Source organism: Xenopus laevis, chromosome 6L (assembly GCF_017654675.1).
Source record: "Xenopus laevis strain J_2021 chromosome 6L, Xenopus_laevis_v10.1, whole genome shotgun sequence".
In the NCBI taxonomy this organism is placed as follows: Eukaryota; Metazoa; Chordata; class Amphibia; order Anura; family Pipidae; genus Xenopus; species Xenopus laevis.
Genome location: NC_054381.1, coordinates 4,348,381 through 4,369,458, shown reverse-complemented (window position 1 = coordinate 4,369,458; position 21,078 = coordinate 4,348,381). Strand labels below are relative to the sequence as shown.

General features: G+C 45.1%; 2 protein-coding genes across 8 annotated transcripts; one reads left to right on the top strand and one right to left on the bottom strand.

Moving 5' to 3' along the window:
* Positions 1-2,039: 2,039 nt before the first annotated feature.
* Positions 2,040-14,309, bottom strand: LOC108719523. Of its 7 annotated transcripts, none has more exons than XM_018268418.2 (9): positions 13,728-14,309; positions 9,359-9,405; positions 8,292-8,387; positions 6,980-7,090; positions 6,385-6,480; positions 5,027-5,110; positions 4,478-4,711; positions 3,403-3,565; positions 2,040-3,322 (listed from the first exon to the last, which is right to left on the bottom strand). In XM_018268418.2, exons 1-9 carry the CDS (start codon positions 13,811-13,813, stop codon positions 2,287-2,289), a joined length of 1,953 nt encoding a protein of 650 aa, XP_018123907.1. In that variant the 5' UTR covers positions 13,814-14,309; the 3' UTR covers positions 2,040-2,286. The 7 variants fall into 7 exon arrangements, with proteins under 7 accessions (XP_018123907.1, XP_041422838.1, XP_018123911.1 ...); XM_041566904.1 differs by lacking the exon at positions 13,728-14,309 and adding an exon at positions 13,487-13,627; XM_018268422.2 differs by lacking the exon at positions 9,359-9,405 and having other exon boundaries at positions 13,728-14,307.
* Positions 14,310-17,953: 3,644 nt separating this feature from the next.
* Positions 17,954-20,373, top strand: LOC108719548 (gastrula zinc finger protein XlCGF26.1-like). The gene is given in 4 exon segments (XM_018268482.2): positions 17,954-17,969; positions 18,454-18,567; positions 18,723-18,821; positions 19,157-20,373. Coding segments are annotated over 4 exon segments (1,263 nt in total). The 3' UTR covers positions 20,191-20,373.
* Positions 20,374-21,078: the final 705 nt, after the last annotated feature.

Here is a 21,078-nt window from a genome sequence, read left to right as displayed (position 1 = left end):
GCCTTGCAGTCACACAAGCAAATACATGCTTCAGGTCCCTATCATGTCAGCCTAGCTGTGTTACAGTGCAGTGTACAGACTCCTTCCGACTCCCCTGAACAGCCTGGGAAAGGAGGCAGCAGCAAAAGATGGGTGGGGCTAGTAGGGTTTTTGCGAAAATGTCTTCACACAATAAGTTTCCTTTAATATTCCTCTAAAATTGTATAGATTGGAATAGACTAGAGAGCTCCAGAATTTTCTCAGGAATACCGAGGCATGTTCTAGTTCTAATCTCTGATAAACATGTTCCTTTCAATACATATTCCCTCCCTATTAGCCCCTGAAACGGCTTCCTTAGTCATCTCTGCTGCTACTGCTGCACACAGTGCTCTATAAACTCTAACTGCAACTCTCCCCAACTCCATTAGTGATAGTGATCATGTTTATTTGGCACCTTTGGATGCAATCTGCATATATAAGACAATGGCATTTTAGGCTGGATTTTTAACTGTCAGTGTATTTTTTTTTTTTTTTTTTAAACAGGCAGTTCAGATCTTTGTGAGGCCTTGCATGGTTCAACTCTGGGCCAGTCTAGTTTAAAAGAGATAAAAACGTTAAATAAGGAATTGATATGAACTCCTATGAGCACTTTTGCAATTATTTTCAGTTTATATGATATTAGCAGTTTTAGACTAATAGCAGGCATTGAAAAAGCGGCTGGGCTGAAAGGCTGGTTTAAAAAATTTAAAATTGCCAAGTATCTCAAAAGCTGCTAAAAACAAAAATGTTATACAGAGTAACTTGTCAATGCGATAAGAGATCCAATAGATCATTTAAATCAATTCCGTTTTTGAAGGTGGATCCCCTATCATATACTAAAGATAATCCATTTGTTACCTTGTACATTTCATGAGAAAACAAGATGGCTGAACAGAAGAAAGTCAGAAAATGAAATAGAAAAAAAAAAAAAAGGAAGGGTAGAATGGAAACAGAACGCCCCACACACATCCACTATCCGAGTATTTTATTATCAAACTTAATATAAATTACAATCTAAACTGTGTTTTCTACATACAAACGGCTGAACTAATACATGAACACAAAGTGACCTGGTTTGTTTAGCAGAAACTCACACAAAAGATTCCGATATAAATATATACAGCTAAAGGCTAAGTCCAGAAAGAAACCCGGGCCCATCCGCCTTGGCTCAACCCTTCCACTGGCTAAATGAATCCAGTGCTACCAGCTTTGTACTCCCTGCAGTTTGGCTCTTCTCTTTCCCATAATCAGAGTGGGTGGGGCTTGGCCTAGGCCAATATTTTCCCCATTGTATCGCCATGAAGGGTTTTGATTCTGTTTTTGCCATTGGAAGGACTTCTTTCACCAATTACTTTAAAGGGATCCTGTCATCGGAAAACATGTTCTTTTCAAAACACATCAGTTAATAGTGCTGCTCCAGCAGAATTCTGCACTGAAATCCATTTCTCAAAAGAGCAAACTGATTTTGTTATATTCAATTTTGAAATCTGACATGGGGCTAGATATTTTGTCAATTTCCCAGCTGCCCCTGGTCATGTGACTTGTGCCTGCACTTTAGGAGAGAAATGCTTTCTGACAGGCTGCTGTTTTTCCTTCTCAATGTAACTGAATGTGTCTCAGTGGGACATGGGTTTTTACTATTGAATGTTGTTCTTAGATCTACCAGGCAGCTGTTATCTTGTGTTAGGGAGCTGCTATCTGGTTACATTCCCATTGTTCTGTTGTTAGGCTGCTGGGGGGGGGTGATATCACTCCAACTTGCAGTACAGCAGCAGTAAAGAGTGATTGAATTTATCAGAGCACAAGTCACATGACTGGGGCAGCTGGGAAATTGACAATATGTCTAGCCCCAGATTTCAAAATGGAATATAAAAAAAATCTGTTTGCTCTTTTGAGAAATGGATTTCAGTTCAGAATTCTGCTGGAGCAGCACTATTAACCGATTCATTTTGAAAAAAACATGTTTTCCCATGACAGTATCCCTTTAAACTGCTTTCCTTACAAAACAGATATCAGAGCAGTGTGAAATTCCTACCTCTCTTCTGCCTGACCATGGGGAAGAGAGCAGCACAGCAGCAGGGAGTACAAGTATAATTAGACATTGTAGTTTGTCAAGTACTGGTAGAAGGGGGTTGACTGAATGAATGATTTTGTTGATGAGGGATACTAGTGGTGCTAATGCAAATGGATCCGGCTTTGCATTAAGTGAACCTACTCTTTAATTTCATTAAATGATGGAAACATGGAGCCTCCATCTTTACCATCCATTTACCTGTATGACTGAAGGGGAGGACTCTGTCGGTGAGCATTTTCGTAGCTAGGGCCTGAGTAATTGTGTGGATACGGCGAGTGCATACGATGTGACATGTCAGAGGGAGGAGAAGCCGCCGAGTTTGGCATGTAACATTGTTGAGTGTATGAGTGGGAATACTGGGATGGTATATATGGCTGCTGCTGCTGTGGGTATGGGGCATGCGAGGGCTGAGGGCTTCCCTCCTTGGCTGCCCGTGCCACAGTTTGTCTCATTTTTAACTTGATCTCGAGTTTCTGGGAAGCAGAGAATCTCTTGAGTGTCTTTAGCAATGACAAGAGGAAAAGACGATCTTCATCTCTCTCGTCGTCCACCAAAGTGTCCCTGAAATAGGAAATGGGTTTTGGCAACTCTGGGATCCCATCATCATCATCGTCATCATCATCTTCATGAATGTGCTTCCTCTTTTTGGAGAGTTTGCCGGTGGCAATAGGCTGAGGTTCGCTTGCACGCGGCCTGTAAATCACATCCTCCCTTTCCGGAGACAGGTGATTGTGATTGGCTCTGTATCTCAACTGTTCCCTTACACTGTCCTCACTGGCTGGAGATGGCTGATTGTGATTGGCTCTGTATCTCATCCATTCCTTTACACTGTCCTCACTGGCTGGAGATGACTGATTGCGATTGGCTCTGTATCTCACCCGTTCCCTTACACTGTCCTCACTGGCTGGAGACAGGTGATTGCGATTTGCTCTGTATCTCAACTGTTCCCTTACACTGTCCTCACTGGCTGGCGATGGCTGATTGTGATTGGCTCTGTATCGCACCCGTTCCCTTACACTGTCCTCATTGGCTGGAGATGGCGGATTCAGTGATGCCGTGTCTCCTGCAGTTTCCCCATCGCTGTTCTCTGTCTCTGGTGACTGTGGATTTAAAGGCACGGGATCCCTTAATGGTTCTGTATTGCCATCTTCAGTCGGAGAAAGAGAGTTCATTGCTCCAGTCTCTTCTATTGGTTCATCGTACATTTCCTCATCCACCTGTACAGATGTTCTTAAAAACAAAACAAAGCATGTAATAACAAAAACCTGCGTACATAAGGATTTGTTAGGCAGAAGGAAACTGAAACCTACTCGCTGTCTTCTATGATGGGCTTCAGGAACTGGAGGTCACTAAAATAGATGAACGTGCTTTTCCGGGAGGAACGAGATCCGTTGCGATTCTTTTTCGTCGGGGCTTCTAGCTCCTTCTGAAAATAGTCCCGTAAGGTCATCCATCTCTTCCGAATCTCATTTACTGCCAAAAATACACAGATAAAGAACTGAATTCAATCATTTTTGCATAAAGGGGTCGTTGTTGTCATCAATAAATAATATCCAGTGGCTGCACAGATCCTATCTGATCCCTATTGTAAGCAGCAGTCCTGTCCTGCTTTATGGCAGCTGAGATTCTAGCTATCTGTATAACAGAACATTCTGTCCCAGTGGCTGCACAGATCCTATCTGATCCCTATTGTAAGCAGCAGTGCTGCCCTGCTTTATGGCAGCTGAGATTCTAGCTATCTGTATAACAGAGCATTCTGTCCCAGTGGCTCTACAGATCCTATCTGATCCCCATTGTAAGCAGCAGTCCTGTCCTGCTTTATGGCAGCTGAGATTCTAGCTATCTGTATAACAGAACATTCTGTCCCAGTGGCTGCACAGATCCTATCTGATCCCCATTGTAAGCAACAGTCCTGTCCTGCTTTATGGCAGCTGAGATTCTAGCTATCTGTATAACAGAACATTCTGTCCCAGTGACTGCACAGATCCTATCTGATCCCCATTGTAAGCAGCAGTCCTGTCCTGCTTTATGGCAGCTGAGATTCTAGCTATCTGTATAACAGAACATTCTGTCCCAGTGGCTGCACAGATCCTATCTGATCCCCATTGTAAGCAGCAGTCCTGTCCTGTCCTTCTAGCTATCTTAAAAACGAGAGCACATCGGTAGACATGTTAAAAGAGTTATATATTGAACAGCCCAGCTCCGTGTTTAGGGTAATGTGCTTTTATTTTATAATTCAAGCCCGTCTATGAAGAAGCTTTGTCATTTACGCATTTGCTGATCTTTGTGAACAGGAAAATAAATAAACGATTCCAAAATACATGGAAATTAGATGGTAAGAGGCCGATATATGGGCGAATTAAGGAAGAGGTTACACATACTTACAATACTTTACTTGTATTTTGGAGGATGATGTTGCCCAGTCTTTGATAATCTCCACACAGATCTCTTCCCAGGCTTCTCTCCTTTTCTGCTTGTCTGCAAAGTCAGTGTTGGAGGGGTTAAACAGGGAGGGCCTTTTCCGTATCTCAATTATGAGACGCTCAGTGTCGAGGATTAATTTGTTGGGCATTTTGATCCCCTGGGAACCCTTCTGGCGTTTCTTCTTGGTGCCTTTCCCTGATCAATAACATAAACCACAATTAAAGAAGCCATTGTTGTTCTTAAGGGATATTACACATTGTTACAAATCTGATAATATTGCCCCACGTCCAATCAAATCAGTGAATGCACGGGTATCTTTTAATCTTTTCTTTATAATGGGACCACATTTATAGTTAAAGATTAAGAGGGTTTAACTCTCCTTTAAACACAAAAAGTTGGTACAAACCAGAACTCCGACAGCCTGGATAAGAGAGGAAATAAAGAGTTTTTCTTTCACAATCTGAATAAATACCCGTGCAAAGCTTAAAATTCACACACAAAGGCTCTCACCTGAATCCTTCACACTCTTTTTTGCAGCTGAATGATCCTTAGTGTCTGACCCTTTGTTCTTTGACTTTATTTTCAGTGCTGTATCTTACGATTAGGGGGAGAAAAAATAAATACATTTAAAAAAAAAAAAAAAAAAAGACAAGCAGTGAGACCCCTAAACTCCAGTGTTACTGACCCACAGACACAAGCAGTGAGACCCCTAAACTCCAGTGTTACTGAGCCACAGACACAAGCAGTGAGACCCCTAAACTCCAGTGTTACTGAGCCACAGACACAAGCAGTGAGACCCCTAAACTCCAGTGTTACTGAGCCACAGACACAAGCAGTGAGACCCCTAAACTCCAGTGTTACTGAGCCACAGACACAAGCAGTGAGACCCCTAAACTCCAGTGTTACTGACCCACAGACACAAGCAGTGAGACCCCTAAACTCCAGTGTTACTGACCCACAGACACAAGCAGTGAGACCCCTAAACTCCAGTGTTACTGAGCCACAGACACAAGCAATGAGACCCCTAAACTCCAGTGTTACTGACCCACAGACACAAGCAGTGAGACCCCTAAACTCCAGTGTAACTGACCCACAGACACAAGCAGTGAGACCCCTAAACTCCAGTGTTACTGAGCCACAGACACAAGCAGTGAGACCCCTAAACTCCAGTGTTACTGAGCCACAGACACAAGCAGTGAGACCCCTAAACTCCAGTGTTACTGACCCACAGACACAAGCAGTGAGACCCCTAAACTCCAGTGTTACTGAGCCACAGACACAAGCAGTGAGACCCCTAAACTCCAGTGTTACTGAGCCACAGACACAAGCAGTGAGACCCCTAAACTCCAGTGTTACTGAGCCACAGACACAAGCAGTGAGACCCCTAAACTCCAGTGTTACTGACCCACAGACACAAGCAGTGAGACCCCTAAACTCCAGTGTTACTGACCCACAGACACAAGCAGTGAGACCCCTAAACTCCAGTGTTACTGACCCACAGACACAAGCAGTGAGACCCCTAAACTCCAGTGTTACTGAGCCACAGACACAAGCAGTGAGACCCCTAAACTCCAGTGTTACTGACCCACAGACACAAGCAGTGAGACCCCTAAACTCCAGTGTAACTGACCCACAGACACAAGCAGTGAGACCCCTAAACTCCAGTGTTACTGAGCCACAGACACAAGCAGTGAGACCCCTAAACTCCAGTGTTTCTGAGCCACAGACACAAGCAGTGAGACCCCTAAACTCCAGTGTTACTGACCCACAGACACAAGCAGTGAGACCCCTAAACTCCAGTGTTACTGACCCACAGACACAACAGGGACATCACTAGAAGTTAGCCAGTTATTATTATTGATACTTACCTCCATCAACCAGTGGACCTACCAAACTTTGCACTGACTTTTGGTAATCAGAGTGCGCTTGTTCCTCTTTTATCTTTATCTTTGATGTTTCTGGTTCTGCCCATTAAGAACAGAGAGGGGAAAATAAAGAAAATAACATATATAATTATATAAATACTTTATATTTCACATGGCAACACCCACAGATACACAAATCTTCCTTGGATATCATTGTCCCAGGGGAAGAAAAATAAAACTGAAGGGGTTTGTAGCTTCCATCTTTCTAAATAGCCTAGATCAGTAAAGACTAACTGCTGTTTGGTTGCTATGGGTTGCTGAACAAAGGCAATATACTGCATGTGTTTTTAAATGTATAGCTTTATGGCATCTCTCTGCATATTTATATATATATGGATATTTGGGAGGATTTCCTCCTGCGATTATACCTGTTTAATTTCATTAGCTTTGGTCTGACCTCCTGCCCCTTCTGTATAATATTACATGAGAGATATTGGAGTTGTTATGTGATAAAGAAGGAAATATAAAGGAAACATAGAACAGAACATGCAGGACAAACACTAGCCCAGTGCTACAGGCACAGCCCCTGGTTACTTACCCCCATCAGTGCCAGCTGAGCTTTCCGTTTGCTTCTGAGGATCTTCTGAAGAGTCTGGTTCTTCTTTCTCCACCTTTACATTAAACTCTTCTAGTTTTGTCTCTGGTACATCTGCCAGTGAAGTACATACCAGTTAATACAATAAATTAATTAGGGATGCACCAAATCAAATTAGGGGTGGGAAGGGGAAAACATTTTTTACTTACTTGTTTTGTGACAAAAAGTCACACAATTCCCCCGCCCCTAATTTGCATATGAATATTAGGATTCTAAGTGGGTTCGGCCAGGCAAAAGGGTTCGGCCAATTCCTGCTGAAAAAGGCCGAATTCTGGATTTGGTGCATCCATAATTTTTATGGTTTGTATCAGAGTATTAGACTCACTGCTCGCTCATAGCTCTGGGCTCAGATTACAGCAGTGAGAGGAGCAAACTGAGCATGCTCAAGCCCTAGAGGTTTAAAGGGATACTGTCATGGGAAAACATGTTTTTTTCAAAACACATCAGTTAATAGTGCTGCTCCAGCAGAATTCTGCACTGAAATCCATTTCTCAAAAGAGCAAACAGATTTTTTTACATTTAATTTTGAAATCTGACATGGGGCTAGACATATTGTCAGTTTCCCAGCTGCCCCCCGTCATGTGACTTGTGCCAGCACTTTAGGATGAAACTACTTTCTGGCAGGCTGTTATTTCTCCTACTTAATGTAACTGAATGTGTCTCAGTGGGACTTGGCTTGTACTATTGAGTGTTCTTAGATCTACCAGGCAGCTGTTATCTTGTGTTAGGGAGCTGTTATCTGGTTACCTTCCCATTGTTCTTTTGTTAGGCTGCTGGGGGGGAAATGGAGGGGGTGATATCACTCCAACTTGCAGTACAGCAGTAAAGAGTGACTGAAGTTTATCAGAGCACAAGTCACATGTCTGGAGGCAGCTGGGAAACCGACAATATGTCTAGCCCCATGTCAGATTTCAAAATTGAATATAAAAAAAAAATCTGTTTGCTCTTTTGAGAAATGGATTTCAGTTCAGAATTCTGCTGGAGTAGCACTATTAACTGATGTGTTTTGAAAAAACATGTTTTCCAATGACAGTATCCCTTTAAGCTGAAAACAGTTAGTCTGATACAGAAGCCCATGAGTACACAATAGAAGGAAAGAAATGTGCTGTTTCTTTTGACAGAGGACTCAGAGCAGCATTACTTTGAGGGTTTATTAGTCTTATTCAAAAAAACCTTTCTAATAACGCTTACTTAATTTTAACCTTTCCTTGTCCTTTAAGATAAGGTTTTGCTACAAGTCTATTGCAAGACATACCCGTTCCAGAACCCGAATCTATTTCCATTTGCATTGCCGCCAAGTGATCCTTAGTGTCCAGTTCTGCCTCCTCCAATTTGACTTTTGGAGCAGTCTCTAAATGAGGAGAGAGAAAGGAAAACCTCACGTGAACACGAAAGAGACTCCCACTCATGTTATATGACCCTGTCTGCCAAAAATAATAAAAAAAATATCAAGTTATTAAAATAAACATGAATTAAAAAAAAAAACAAACAAGGGAAATAGAATTCAATATCCGCTTTTTTTTAAACTGTTTTGCTGGAAAACAATAATGTGCCTGTTTTTTTAAACAGCTTTAATGGATACTGCCAACCTCTGTCGGACTTATTTACCTGGGAAATTTGCACCCGGGCAGTAACCCTTAGCAACCAATCACAAATTATTTACTTCCAGGAAGAGCAACAAAATCAAATATTAAATTTAGGGATGCACTGAATCCAAGATTCGGTTCAGGATTTGGCCAGGACTTTTTCAGCAGGAATCGGCCAAATCCTTGTGAATGGCAAAACGAAATCCGAATCTGCATATGCAAATTGTTACCCACTTTTTCTTTTCTCACACCTAATTTGCAAATGCAGATTCGGATTTCGTTTTGCATCTGCAAGTTAAGATTCGGTTCTGTAATCGGCCGAATCTTTCAATAAGGATTTGGGGATTCCACCAAATCCCAGATAGTGGATTCAGCGCATCCCTAATTGAACTGGTTGCCATGGGTTACCGTCCAGTTGCAAATTTGCCCAGTGTTGATAAAGGAGTAGCTGTGGCTTCGTACTCGTAATAACGAATCCGATGGGGTATTTAGTTATTAGTTATTACTGTCTGGGGCGGGTAGATATTGGTATCTATGCGACACCTCTGCTTCTGTCCAGTAATGGGATTCCAGCTCTTAGTAAATAATCATTGTACCAAATATATCCCCCCTGTTGTAAAGGATTTTTATATGATTTACTTGTTACAGGATGGAATGATTGGAGCAATTACACAGTGTTGGGCTAATGATCCCATGGAATGGCCGGGACACAGGGAACAGGAGATGCTGAGCTTACCATTATCCGACTGCTCAGTGGGCATCCTCCACTGGAATGTGACAGGCCTTACATGTAACATAAAGACACAGCACTGGTCAATGGTTAACTAAAGAAACACTCAATATTGTTATACTGTCAGTCTCTGGGGAATTGGGGGGGGGGGGCATGCACTATTCCAGGAGCAACCTCTATACCCTAGTCACACTGGTACTAGTCAGCCTCTATACCCTAGTCACACTGGTACTAGTCAGCCTCTATACCCTAGTCACACTGGTACTAGTCAGCCTCTATACCCTAGTCACACTGGTACCACTAGGTACTAGTCAGCCTCTATACCCTAGTCACACTGGTACTAGTCAGTCTAGTACTGGTACTACCCTAGTCACACTGGTACTAGTCAGCCTCTATACCCTAGTCACACTGGTACTAGTCAGCCCTAGTAGCCTCAGTCACACTGGTACTAGTCAGCCTCTATACCCTAGTCACACTGGTTACTAGTCAGCCTCTATCTAGTCTGGTACTAGTACTAGCAGTACCCTAGTCACACTAGTCAGCCTATACCCTAGTCACACTGGTACTAGTCAGCCTCTATACCCTAGTCACACTGTACTGTCAGCCTCTATACCCTAGTCACACTGGTACTAGTCAGCCTCTATACCCTAGTCACACTGGTACTAGTCAGCCTCTATACCCTAGTCACACTGGTACTAGTCAGCCTCTATACCCTAGTCACACTGGTACTAGTCAGCCTCTATACGCTAGTCACACTGGTACTAGTCAGCCCTATACCCTAGTCACACTGGTACTAACAGCCTCTATACCCTAGTCACACTGGTACTAGTCAGCCTCTATACCCAAGTCACACTGGTACTAGTCAGCCTCTATACCCAAGTCACACTGGTACTAGTCAGCCTCTATACCCAAGTCACACTGGTACTAGTCAGCCTCTATACCCTAGTCACACTGGTACTAGTCAGCCTCTATACCCAAGTCACACTGGTACTAGTCAGCCTCTATACCCTAGTCACACTGGTACTAGTCAGCCTCTATACCCAAGTCACACTGGTACTAGTCAGCCTCTATACCCAAGTCACACTGGTACTAGTCAGCCTCTATACCCTAGTCACACTGGTACTAGTCAGCCTCTATACCCAAGTCACACTGGTACTAGTCAGCCTCTATACCCTAGTCACACTGGTACTAGTCAGCCTCTATACCCTAGTCACACTGGTACTAGTCAGCCTCATACCCTAGTCACACTGGTACTAGTCAGCCTCTATACCCTAGTCACACTGGTACTAGTCAGCCTCTATACCCTAGTCACACTGGTACTAGTCAGCCTCTATACCCTAGTCACACTGGTACTAGTCAGCCTCTATACCCTAGTCACACTGGTACTAGTCAGCCTCTATACCCTAGTCACACTGGTACTAGTCAGCCTCTATACCCTAGTCACACTGGTACTAGTCAGCCTCTATACCCTAGTCACACTGGTACTAGTCAGCCTCTATACCCTAGTCACACTGGTACTAGTCAGCCTCTATACCCTAGTCACACTGGTACTAGTCAGCCTCTATACCCTAGTCACACTGGTACTAGTCAGCCTCTATACCCTAGTCACACTGGTACTAGTCAGCCTCTATACCCTAGTCACACTGGTACTAGTCAGCCTCTATACCCTAGTCACACTGGTACTAGTCAGCCTCTATACCTAGTCACACTGTACTAGTCAGCCTCTATACCCTAGTCACACTGGTACTAGTCAGCCTCTATACCCTAGTCACACTGGTTACTAGTCAGCCTCTATACCCTAGTCACACTGGTACTAGTCAGCCTCTATACCCTAGTCACACGGGCCTACCCTGGTACTAGTCAGCCTCTATACCCTAGTCACACTGGTACTAGTCAGCCTCTATACACTAGTCACACTGGTACTAGTCAGCCTCTATACCCTAGTCACACTGGTACTAGTCAGCCTCTATACCCTAGTCACACTGGTACTAGTCAGCCTCTATACCCAAGTCACACTGGTACTAGTCAGCCTCTATACCCAAGTCACACTGGTACTAGTCAGCCTCTATACCCAAGTCACACTGGTACTAGTCAGCCTCTATACCCTAGTCACACTGGTACTAGTCAGCCTCTATACCCTAGTCACACTGGTACTAGTCAGCCTCTATACCCTAGTCACACTGGTACTAGTCCGTCTCTATACCCTAGTCACACTGGTACTAGCCAACCTAAACATTTGCTTGCCTGTTATACTGCACAGAAGTATCTATCATAGCTAACAATTCCACTATCACCCCATGTCCCCAGGTGCCTTGGGTTTCTCCTACATTCTGCCCTGTCCTTCACTTATTAAATCATGTCATTTCCACCTAAGGAACATATCCAAAATACCATCATTTATCACCCAAGATGCTGCCAAAATTCTTACTCACTCTCTCATCATATCACATCTAGACTACTGTAACTCTCTATTAATTGGCCTTCCCCTCCAGAGACTGTCACCTCTCCAGTCCATAATGAACACTGCTGCGAGGCTCATACACCTCAGCAACCGCTCCTCCTCTGCCAGTCTCTCTGCCAATCCCTGCACTGGCTTCCACTACTTTTCAGAATAAAGTTCAAATTAATGACCCTAAAATTCAAATCACTTCATAACTCTGCCCCACCCTACATCTCTGAACTCATCTCTATATACTCACCCAACCGCTTACTACTCTCCTCTACTGACCTGCTCCTCAACTCTTCTCTCATTACCTCCTCACATGCTCGCATTCAAGACTTTGCAAGGGCTGCTCCCTCCTCTGGAACTCTCTCCCACGGTCTGTCCCACTTTCTCCCAACCTTTCTGCTTTCAAAAGATCTCTTATACACACGTATTTAGAGAAGCCTCCCCTCACTCTGTTTAGCTACCAAATGCAATATAATATGTTACATCTCTCACCTGCTTATTTCTGATCTTGACACTCCCACACCTTGTGTCTCATTCCCTTCCCTTTAGATTGTAAGCTCTTTTGCACAGGGCCTTCCTCACCTTTTGTATCAGTATTGGTCATGATGTATAACTCTGTATGTTATATCTATGTAATTCATGTGATTTAGTTGTATAAACACATTTACTTTACAGCGCTGCGTAATATGATGGCTCATACATGTTAATAATCATAATAATAATAATAATAATAATAATAGGTTCAACACTTGCCCCACATCTGGCCCATGTTCTTTAGGAGCTGGCGCTACTTTGATATGTAAGTACTATTTGTTTTGTTGTGCAACTTAAAGTCACATCTGTGGTCTGACACCTCACACTGGAGAGTGTTTAATATTGATTTGTAGCAATGAAAGGAAATGTGCCTGTTAGTAACATCCAGCTGCAACCTGTAACAACCTGCAGCAGGATTAACCCCCAGTCTCCCCTCTCTATCAGTCCCTGCAGCAGGATTAACCCCCAGTCTCCCCTCTCTATCAGTCCCTGCAGCAGGATTAACCCCCAGTCTCCCCTCTCTATCAGTCCCTGCAGCAGGATTAAGCCCCAGTCTCCCCTCTCTATCAGTCCCTGCAGCAGGATTAACCCCCAGACTCCCCTCTCTATCAGTCCCTGCAGCAGGATTAACCCCCAGTCTCCCCTCTCTATCAGTCTCTGCAGCAGGATTAACCCCCAGTCTCCCCTCTCTATCAGTCCCTGCAGCAGGATTAACCCCCAGTCTCCCCTCTCTATCAGTCCCTGCAGCAGGATTAACCCCCAGTCTCCCCTCTCTATCAGTCCCTGCAGCAGGATTAACCCCCAGTCTCCCCTCTCTATCAGTCCCTGCAGCAGAATTAACCCCCAGTCTCCCCTCTCTATCAGTCCCTGCAGCAGGATTAACCCCCAGTCTCCCCTCTCTATCAGTCCCTGCAGCAGGATTAACCCCCAGTCTCCCCTCTCTATCAGTCCCTGCAGCAGGATTAACCCCCAGTCTCTCCTCTCTATCAGTCCCTGCAGCAGGATTAACCCCCAGTCTCCCCTCTCTATCAGTCCCTGCAGCAGGATTAAGCCCCAGTCTCCCCTCTCTATCAGTCCCTGCAGCAGGATTAAGCCCCAGTCCCACAGACAGTACAGGAGGAGGAGGAGGAGGAGGAGGGAAAATGACTTACCCAGTAGATGAGGCTGGAGATGTGAGTACAGGGGATGGGAATGTCGGGGACACAGGAGCAGGGAGTTGCAGGGAGTTACAGGGAGCAGCAGGGGACAATTCCCAGTCTGTTCCTCAGTGAGTCCCTCACATCTCATCTCTATCCGGCCTCTATATTATGATGTAGTGAGATTTTCACCCTCCTCTCCGCAGTTTTAGCCAATAAAATGGGCCCTGACATTGACTTCCGACTTGTCTCTTACCTCACGAATCGCCGCCATTTTGTTGGTGGGCTCGTTCCAACAGTTCCCTCACAGACACGCGTGTTGAAAGAAGTCATTCCCCGCATCTCGCTCGCGCTCTATAGAGACATGTCTGGTACCAGTATTGGTCTCATTAGGTTGATTAATGGCGTGAGGTGCCGATATAACAAGCGCTCCTTGTCTGTGAGAGCAGCACTAGAGAACTCATGAGCGGATGAGCAAAAGCTGCTTCAATTCACATATCCCTCCGCGCTCACACACAAGGCTAAAGGTCACGTGAGTAATAGTCAGCGCTGACTGGGATTCTGCCGTCATGCGAGATTGTCACTTCCCGCTGCTCTCACTCAATGTAACGCGGCGTCTCTCACTGACATGAAGTGACCGGGGCTCCTCAGGCGCATTCCTTGCATTTCTTAACTCCTGCCACTAGGTGTCGCTTATATACATCTCTCATATGACTGGCTCTGTGCAGTCCCTAAATGTCATCGCTAGGGGTTGACGGGAACCAGTTCGCTGTTGATACGGGGAGTTATTTCTAAGTGCACAACCTTCATTTCCGGCCTCCCTGTTGCTAAGCGTTTGGTAAGAGTCATTTGTATGTTCCATTCTCATAGTGGGTTTGAGTGTTCCCTAAAGTCTTCCCCTGATTTCTATTCTATGGCTCATGTGAAGCTGCAGCCCTGCGCCGTGTCTTTCTCTCATTGGCTGAGGAATGAGCTTTGCACTGGATTATAGGAAGTAGCTGAGACACCGCATGAGACTGTGGGTGTACGGAACGCATTTTAGGACATTGTCAGGGGAAATCGTTGTCCTGCATGCGAGAGGAATGTGACATGGAATGCTTTTTGTCTCACGCATCCTCCGAGGCTGATCTCACACCTCCCTCCTCAGCCGTCAGCTCTTGCTCCTCACTCCTGAGCCATCCATCCAGGGTCCTTGTTCCTCCCTCCTCAGCCATCCATCCTGGGTCCTAGCTTCTCCCTCCTCACTTGTCAGCTCTTGCTCCTCACTCCTCGGGGTGCGTATATTCTGCCCTGCACCCTGATTATAGTTACTTGTTCTTGCCACTTGTTTTAGCCAATAGGCGTTTTACGTTTTTTAATTGCAACAGTCAAATTCGAGCTACAGCCGACGGCTGAGGAGTGAGTAGCAAGGACCCAGGTCATATGGCTGAGGAGTGAGGAGCTGACAGCTGAGGAGTGAGATGTGCCGTCTGCTTTGAGGAGGGTTGAGTGGAAAAGCAGGCGACGTTGCATTCCTGTAGAATAGGAGATTGCATACAGGAGATGAATTTCCCCTGACGATGTCCTAATATGCGTTCTGTATGGGTGTTTATTCAGAGACTCCATCCTGTTAACCTCCCAACTGTTCCGCATTACGCAGGACAGTGCTGATTTTCCCTGCCTGTCCCGGATTGTAAGTGAAGATGTCCCGGATCTTCCGGCACTTTTTGCTTCTTCCGGGTTTTCTCTGCACTTTCTGGAGTGGCGGAGCAGTACAGTCTCTACATCAGGTCTTTCGACTTGCTGCTTCCGCTTAGGGTTGCCACCCGCCCTGGTAAAAGACCTGCCGGGGTCGTTATTACAAATTGTAGCTGCTGGTAATTTGTTATACCCTTAACAAAAGCCCTTGCCCTTTTGCATCATGACCCCCGTGGCTCCGCCCCTTTTTGCATCACGGCCTGCCCCTTTTTTGTGTCACGGCCCCACCACTGGCTGGTAAATTTTTTTTAAAAAGGTGGCAAACCTACTTCAGCTCAGGGTTGCCAGCTTGGTGGTTTTCCAGCCAAATTGGGCTACTAATTTAAAGCCCAGGTTGGTTTTGAAAGTACAAACTAGCCAAGCTACGGATTTGGGCTACTTTTGGGCCTTTGGCTGGTTTATTCTTTGAAAACCAGCCAATGTTTTTTCTTGCCCTAATGTGCCAGCCTGTGTCTCTCAATGCATGTTGGGTAATGTCGTTTTTGTTTAAGTTTGCCAACTGCCAAGTTGAATGTAAGACTACAATACCCAGCATGCAGTGGGACTGACTTGTGTAGAAGTTGCCAGATTTTGGGCTCTGTACCCCAATCTCCCGTCACTCTTAAGCATTCTCGCATTTTCCGGTGACGTTTCTCAATTTCAGACAATTTGGGGCAAAGATCTGCTGGCCGCCAAAATGTCTAGAGGTTGAGCTGTTTTACCAATATTTTTTGAAACTGTATATGAATTAAGCCTTATGGGACCCCTATCCCTCCTGGCCCCCCCTCTTTAGTTACTCCCCTGTTGATGGGTGTATCTGTCCCATTTTACTTCATGGAAAAATTTGCGAAAAAGAGAAAATTTGAAATTTTTCTCTGCACTGAACAGCGAGAAAAAGAAACAAAGTTTCTAACTTAAGGGTCAGGCCACACAAGCAGATTCGGGGAGATTAGTCGCCCCTAGCGACAAAGCTCCTCTTCTTTGGGGCAACAATCTCCCCAAACTGCCTTCCCCCTGCCCTCCGCGGCGATCGATTCTCCTGTTCTTCCCAATTTAGCCTGGCATTATCTTCCCTCCCAAATTTAACCCCTAGTATTTTAACTTGAGAGGAGGCAACAGGGAAGGTTCTTAACTCAAAACTGGGCTCTTCCTCCAGACTCCACAAAGCTTCAGACTTTTCACTATTGACCAGAGACCCTGAGGCCTGTGAGTAGCTTCTGATGCAACAGGAGACTCTCTCCACCTCTTCAGGCTTTGAGATAACCACTGTCACATCATCCGCGTAGGCCACCAACCTCAGGCGATGACCACTGGGTGCACAGATACCCTCCAAGTTACCTCCCTGCAGCCACCTAAGAAAGGGATCTAACGCAAATGCATACAGCAAAGGACTCAGAGGGCACCCCTGTCTTACTCCTGCCCCAACCTGGAAGTCTTCACCCTGCCAACCGTTAATCAGTGGGAAGCTTCTCGCCCTGCATTGAGTAGGGCAGGCAGCCTCCAGTTCTCAATATGCTTCTCGTCCTTACCTTTTGACAGCAAAATCAAAGAGGAAAACTGCATAGATGGCGGGAGGTCTCCTTCCTCTAAGCAACAGTTAAACACCTCAACAAGTGATCTTTAAAGGTCTTATAGAATTCTGATGTTAAGCCATCCGGACCTGGAGCTTTCTTATTATACAGACTCTCTATCGCCAACTTTACCTCCTCCTCCTCCGTGATTTTAGCTGTCAAGGAGGAAAAATCCAAATTATTTGTGTCAGGCCCTGGGGTCGTCTCGTCATCCTTTCCCTCTCCAAAGTTCTCTCCCCAAACAAAGCAGCATAGTAGGATCTCACGACCTCCAGTATTCCCTCCCTTGTCTTTTGCTCTTTACCCTGGAAGTCAATGAGACCTGGCGGCTGTACTGATACGGCTTAATTTGGTTCTTTAACTGGGTCACTTTTTCCCCCACCACCTCATCTGAAATATAGGACTCCAGCTTCTTTCTCAAGGACTGGTACTGCCATTGCCTATTTCCCTCCCTTTTAACAGATAGGGACTTAAAGAAAGCCCGAAATTACCTCTTGGCCTCTTCCCACCACTGTGTTGGTGAATCATAAAAAATCATTTTTGACAGAATGTTTTGTATACCAAACAAAAGGGTTTTTATGCCTCATCCTTTAGTATTTCTGACCCCAACCTTCACAGGCCTTTACCCCCAGACTATCTGATACCCCATATTCAAAGAAAAGAACCAAGTGGTCAGAAAACCCCACTTCAATCTCCTTAACCCCTGGAAGTACCAACCTTTAAATATATCTGGTCAATTCTGCTGCTGCGAGAGCCACAAAAATACATGTGTTTGCCCTTCCTACCCCCTTCAGTAGCCACATCCACCAACCCTGCTGTCTGGACCACTTTGCTCAGAAAAACACCCTCATATATATTAAACCTGCCCAACCTATCCCCTGTCTCATTTCCGAGAGCAGCCATTGTTAAGGTGGCCATAGACGCAAAGATCCTATCGTATGAATCGAGGTGCCTGATAATACCCTGGAGTTACTTGTGAGACGGGACCAGGGAATGTGCAGGGATTAATTGGACACATCATTCGCACTTTCATTGTATTTAAACACATTTTTACTTAGCCTTGGAGTGTTCCCACAACCCCCCTTGTATTTTTTGATAATACCCTTAACCTTCGCTTTAAACTGTTTTTTCTTTTCTGGTAGGTTTCCAAGAGATGGATTTGGGAATATACTATATAGAGGCAGAGAAAGAAGAAATGGACTGAAATGGGGGTAAGTAGAGAGTATTCATTGAGAGGGAGCCTTTATTGTCTCTTCCTTACTCCCAGCTTTACTCACCCCTGTCTCTTTCTTACTCCCAGCTTTACTCACCCCTGTCTCTTTCTTACTCCCAGCTTTACTCACCCCTGTCTCTTCCTTACTCCCAGCTTTACTCACCCCTGTCTCTTCCTTACTCCCAGCTTTACTCACCCCTGCCTCTTCCTTACTCCCAGCTTTACTCACCCCTGTCTCTTCCTTACTCCCAGCTTTACTCACCCCTGTCTCTTCCTTACTCCCAGCTTTACTCACCCCTGTCTCTTCCTTACTCCCAGCTTTACTCGCCCCTGTCTCTTCCTTACTCCCAGCTTTACTCGCCCCTGTCTCTTCCTTACTCCCAGCTTTACTCGCCTCTGTCTCTTCCTTACTCCCAGCTTTACTCGCCCCTGTCTCTTCCTTACTCCCAGCTTTACTCCCCCTGTCTCTTCCTTACTTGCAGCTTCTCCATTGGCTGAATCAAAAATATTACAGATAAAGATAAAGGAGGAAGAACCGGACTCAGAAGATCATCAGAACCCAATGAAAAGCTCAGCCGCTCCACTTACTGATGGGGGTAAGTAGCCAGGGATTGTGTGTAGAACATTTAACATGAATGACTGAAGCACACAGCTCACCAGCGCATATTCCACTGCTTCAAACCATTTATTTTTTTTATTTATTTGTGAGTGTTACTGGTCTTTCTGGTTATTTTCTTCCCGCTGGTTTCAGGTTATTTACAGACAGTTCCCAAACGTGAAGTAGAAACTGAAGAGTCGGACAATAAGGATCATCTGGTGTCAGTGAAGAGGGGAATGGATTCATTGGCAGGTGGGTGACTATTCTCTCTACTTCCCCATGAAGTTTCTTTTCTTCAACATTAATACTACAATAAATCTGTCATGTCTATTCTTATACAGTAATTTGGACCCTAGCAACCAGATTGCTGAAATTGCAAACTGGAGAGCTGTTGAATAAAAAGCTAAATAACTCAAAAAACACAAATAATAAAAAATGAAAACCAATTGCAGATTGTCTCGGATTATATCCCTCTCTATATCATACTAACAGTTAATTTAAAGGTGAACTACGCCTTGAAGTATCTTTATTAAGTATTTCTTTTCCCATCATGCACATGTTTATTCTGACGTGTTTGATTCGTTCAGATGATTACTCAAGTGACACTGAAACACCCAATATCTCCCCAGCGTCAGACGTCAGTTATGGGAACAATGAGTTGGATCAGGTCAAGAATCCGCTGCACAGTTCTGGGATATTGCGGCAGCCGAAACAGCGCAAATCACTGACTAACCCAGAGTTTGTGTCCGGCCCGAGATATGAGACCCGCGCAGCCAGCTCCAACTCCCAGGACTTTATCTGCAATACATGTGGGAAAGGCTTTTCAGCGAGTCAGGACCTTCTCACCCACGTCTGTGCCCGGATTTCCTATGAGACTCTGCGCAACAAAGCCACAAATCTGCAGAGGGAGAGTAATAGTAACTATGATGTGACCCCCACAGGGGAATTCCGCTGCAGGGAATGCGACAAAAGCTTCTCCAATAAGATGGGAGTTATTAATCACGCAAGGGTTCACACAGGGGAGAAACCATTCCCATGCTCCGAATGTGGCACATGCTTCGCCCTGAAGTGCAACCTTCAAAAACACCTGAAAATCCACAGCGGAGAGAAACCATTCACCTGCTTAGAATGCGGGAAGAGTTTCACCCAGAAGGCGGGACTTCAAGTTCACCAGAAAATGCACGTGGTGGTGAAACCATTCACCTGCACAGAATGCGGGAAGAGTTTCACCCAGAAGACAGGACTTCAAGTTCACCAGAATATGCACGCGGGGGTGAAACCATTCACATGCACTGAATGTGGGAAAAGCTTCACACAGAAGACAAACTTCCTGAGACACGGGAAGAGTCACATGGTGGAGAGAACGTGTATGAGGTGCAGTAAGAGCGTCACACAGAAGTGTTCCCATGACGATCAGGCTGAGGAGAAACCATTCACCTGCACAGAGTGTGAGAAGAAAATCAATTATATGAAGGAGCTGCCGTACAAATGCACAGAGTGTGGCGACAGCTTCTTTCACAACAGTCACCTGGTCATTCACCGGAGAGTTCACGAAAGGGAGAAACTGTTCAAATTGAAAAAGTGCGGGGAGACGTTCTCTAATAGGAAACTGCTGGAGTAACACACGAGAAACTGCACTCTGCTAGTAGCACTGAGGGGCCTGGGGTCTGCGGGGAAACAGAGAGTGAAGGGGGAAATGTGTTATAGAACAACACACACTGGAGGCTGTAGATGTGAATCTATTTATGCAGCAAACAGTACAGCAGCCTTGTACATAAATCCAAATAAAATGAGTGAATGTTAATCTGGCTCTTCATTTGAGCTTGGATTTATTTTGCAGCCGTTCTTGTGTTTTGTACATCAGCCAATGAGCCCAGTGAATTCTCAGCAAGAATGTGATTAAACTCCAGTGTCCTGGATCCCAGTCACGTATCCTCCTCCCTTTGTGCAGCGACAGCCCCGCTCCCCTTTATCTGATACAAAGTAAAACCCCAGGAAACAAATGCACATCTCATTCATACATGTTAGGAGTTGCTCTCTGGTCTGTGCAGACCCTGCGGCTGCAGGGGGCCCAGAGAAGCAATTTTAATATATATTAGATATGTTGGGGGCCCTAAAATGAATTTGCTTTGGGGCCCAGTATCATCTGGTTACACCACTGCCTGTGTTGGTGCTGAGAGCAAAAAGTGTCCCCTGCTATTGGCACCTACTCCCTTGCCTTATACACAGGGAACACTAGTTTACAGTCGTGCCCCTCCATGGAACGTATATTCTGATTCTGAGCTATTTTTATTAGGATTCAGCTGAATCCAAGAGCCTGGCTGAACCAAATCCGACCCCTATATAACTGGAAAAAATCATTTGTGTTTTTATCTGTTTAGTCACATGCTTTACTGCTGCATCAGGTATTTCCACCCGGGGAGCAGCTTTTCCAGAGCAGAAGAAGAGTTTGGGTTGGGTTTAAACCTAAAAAGCAGGGTACAGGGGATCCCTAATAATCAGGGGACCC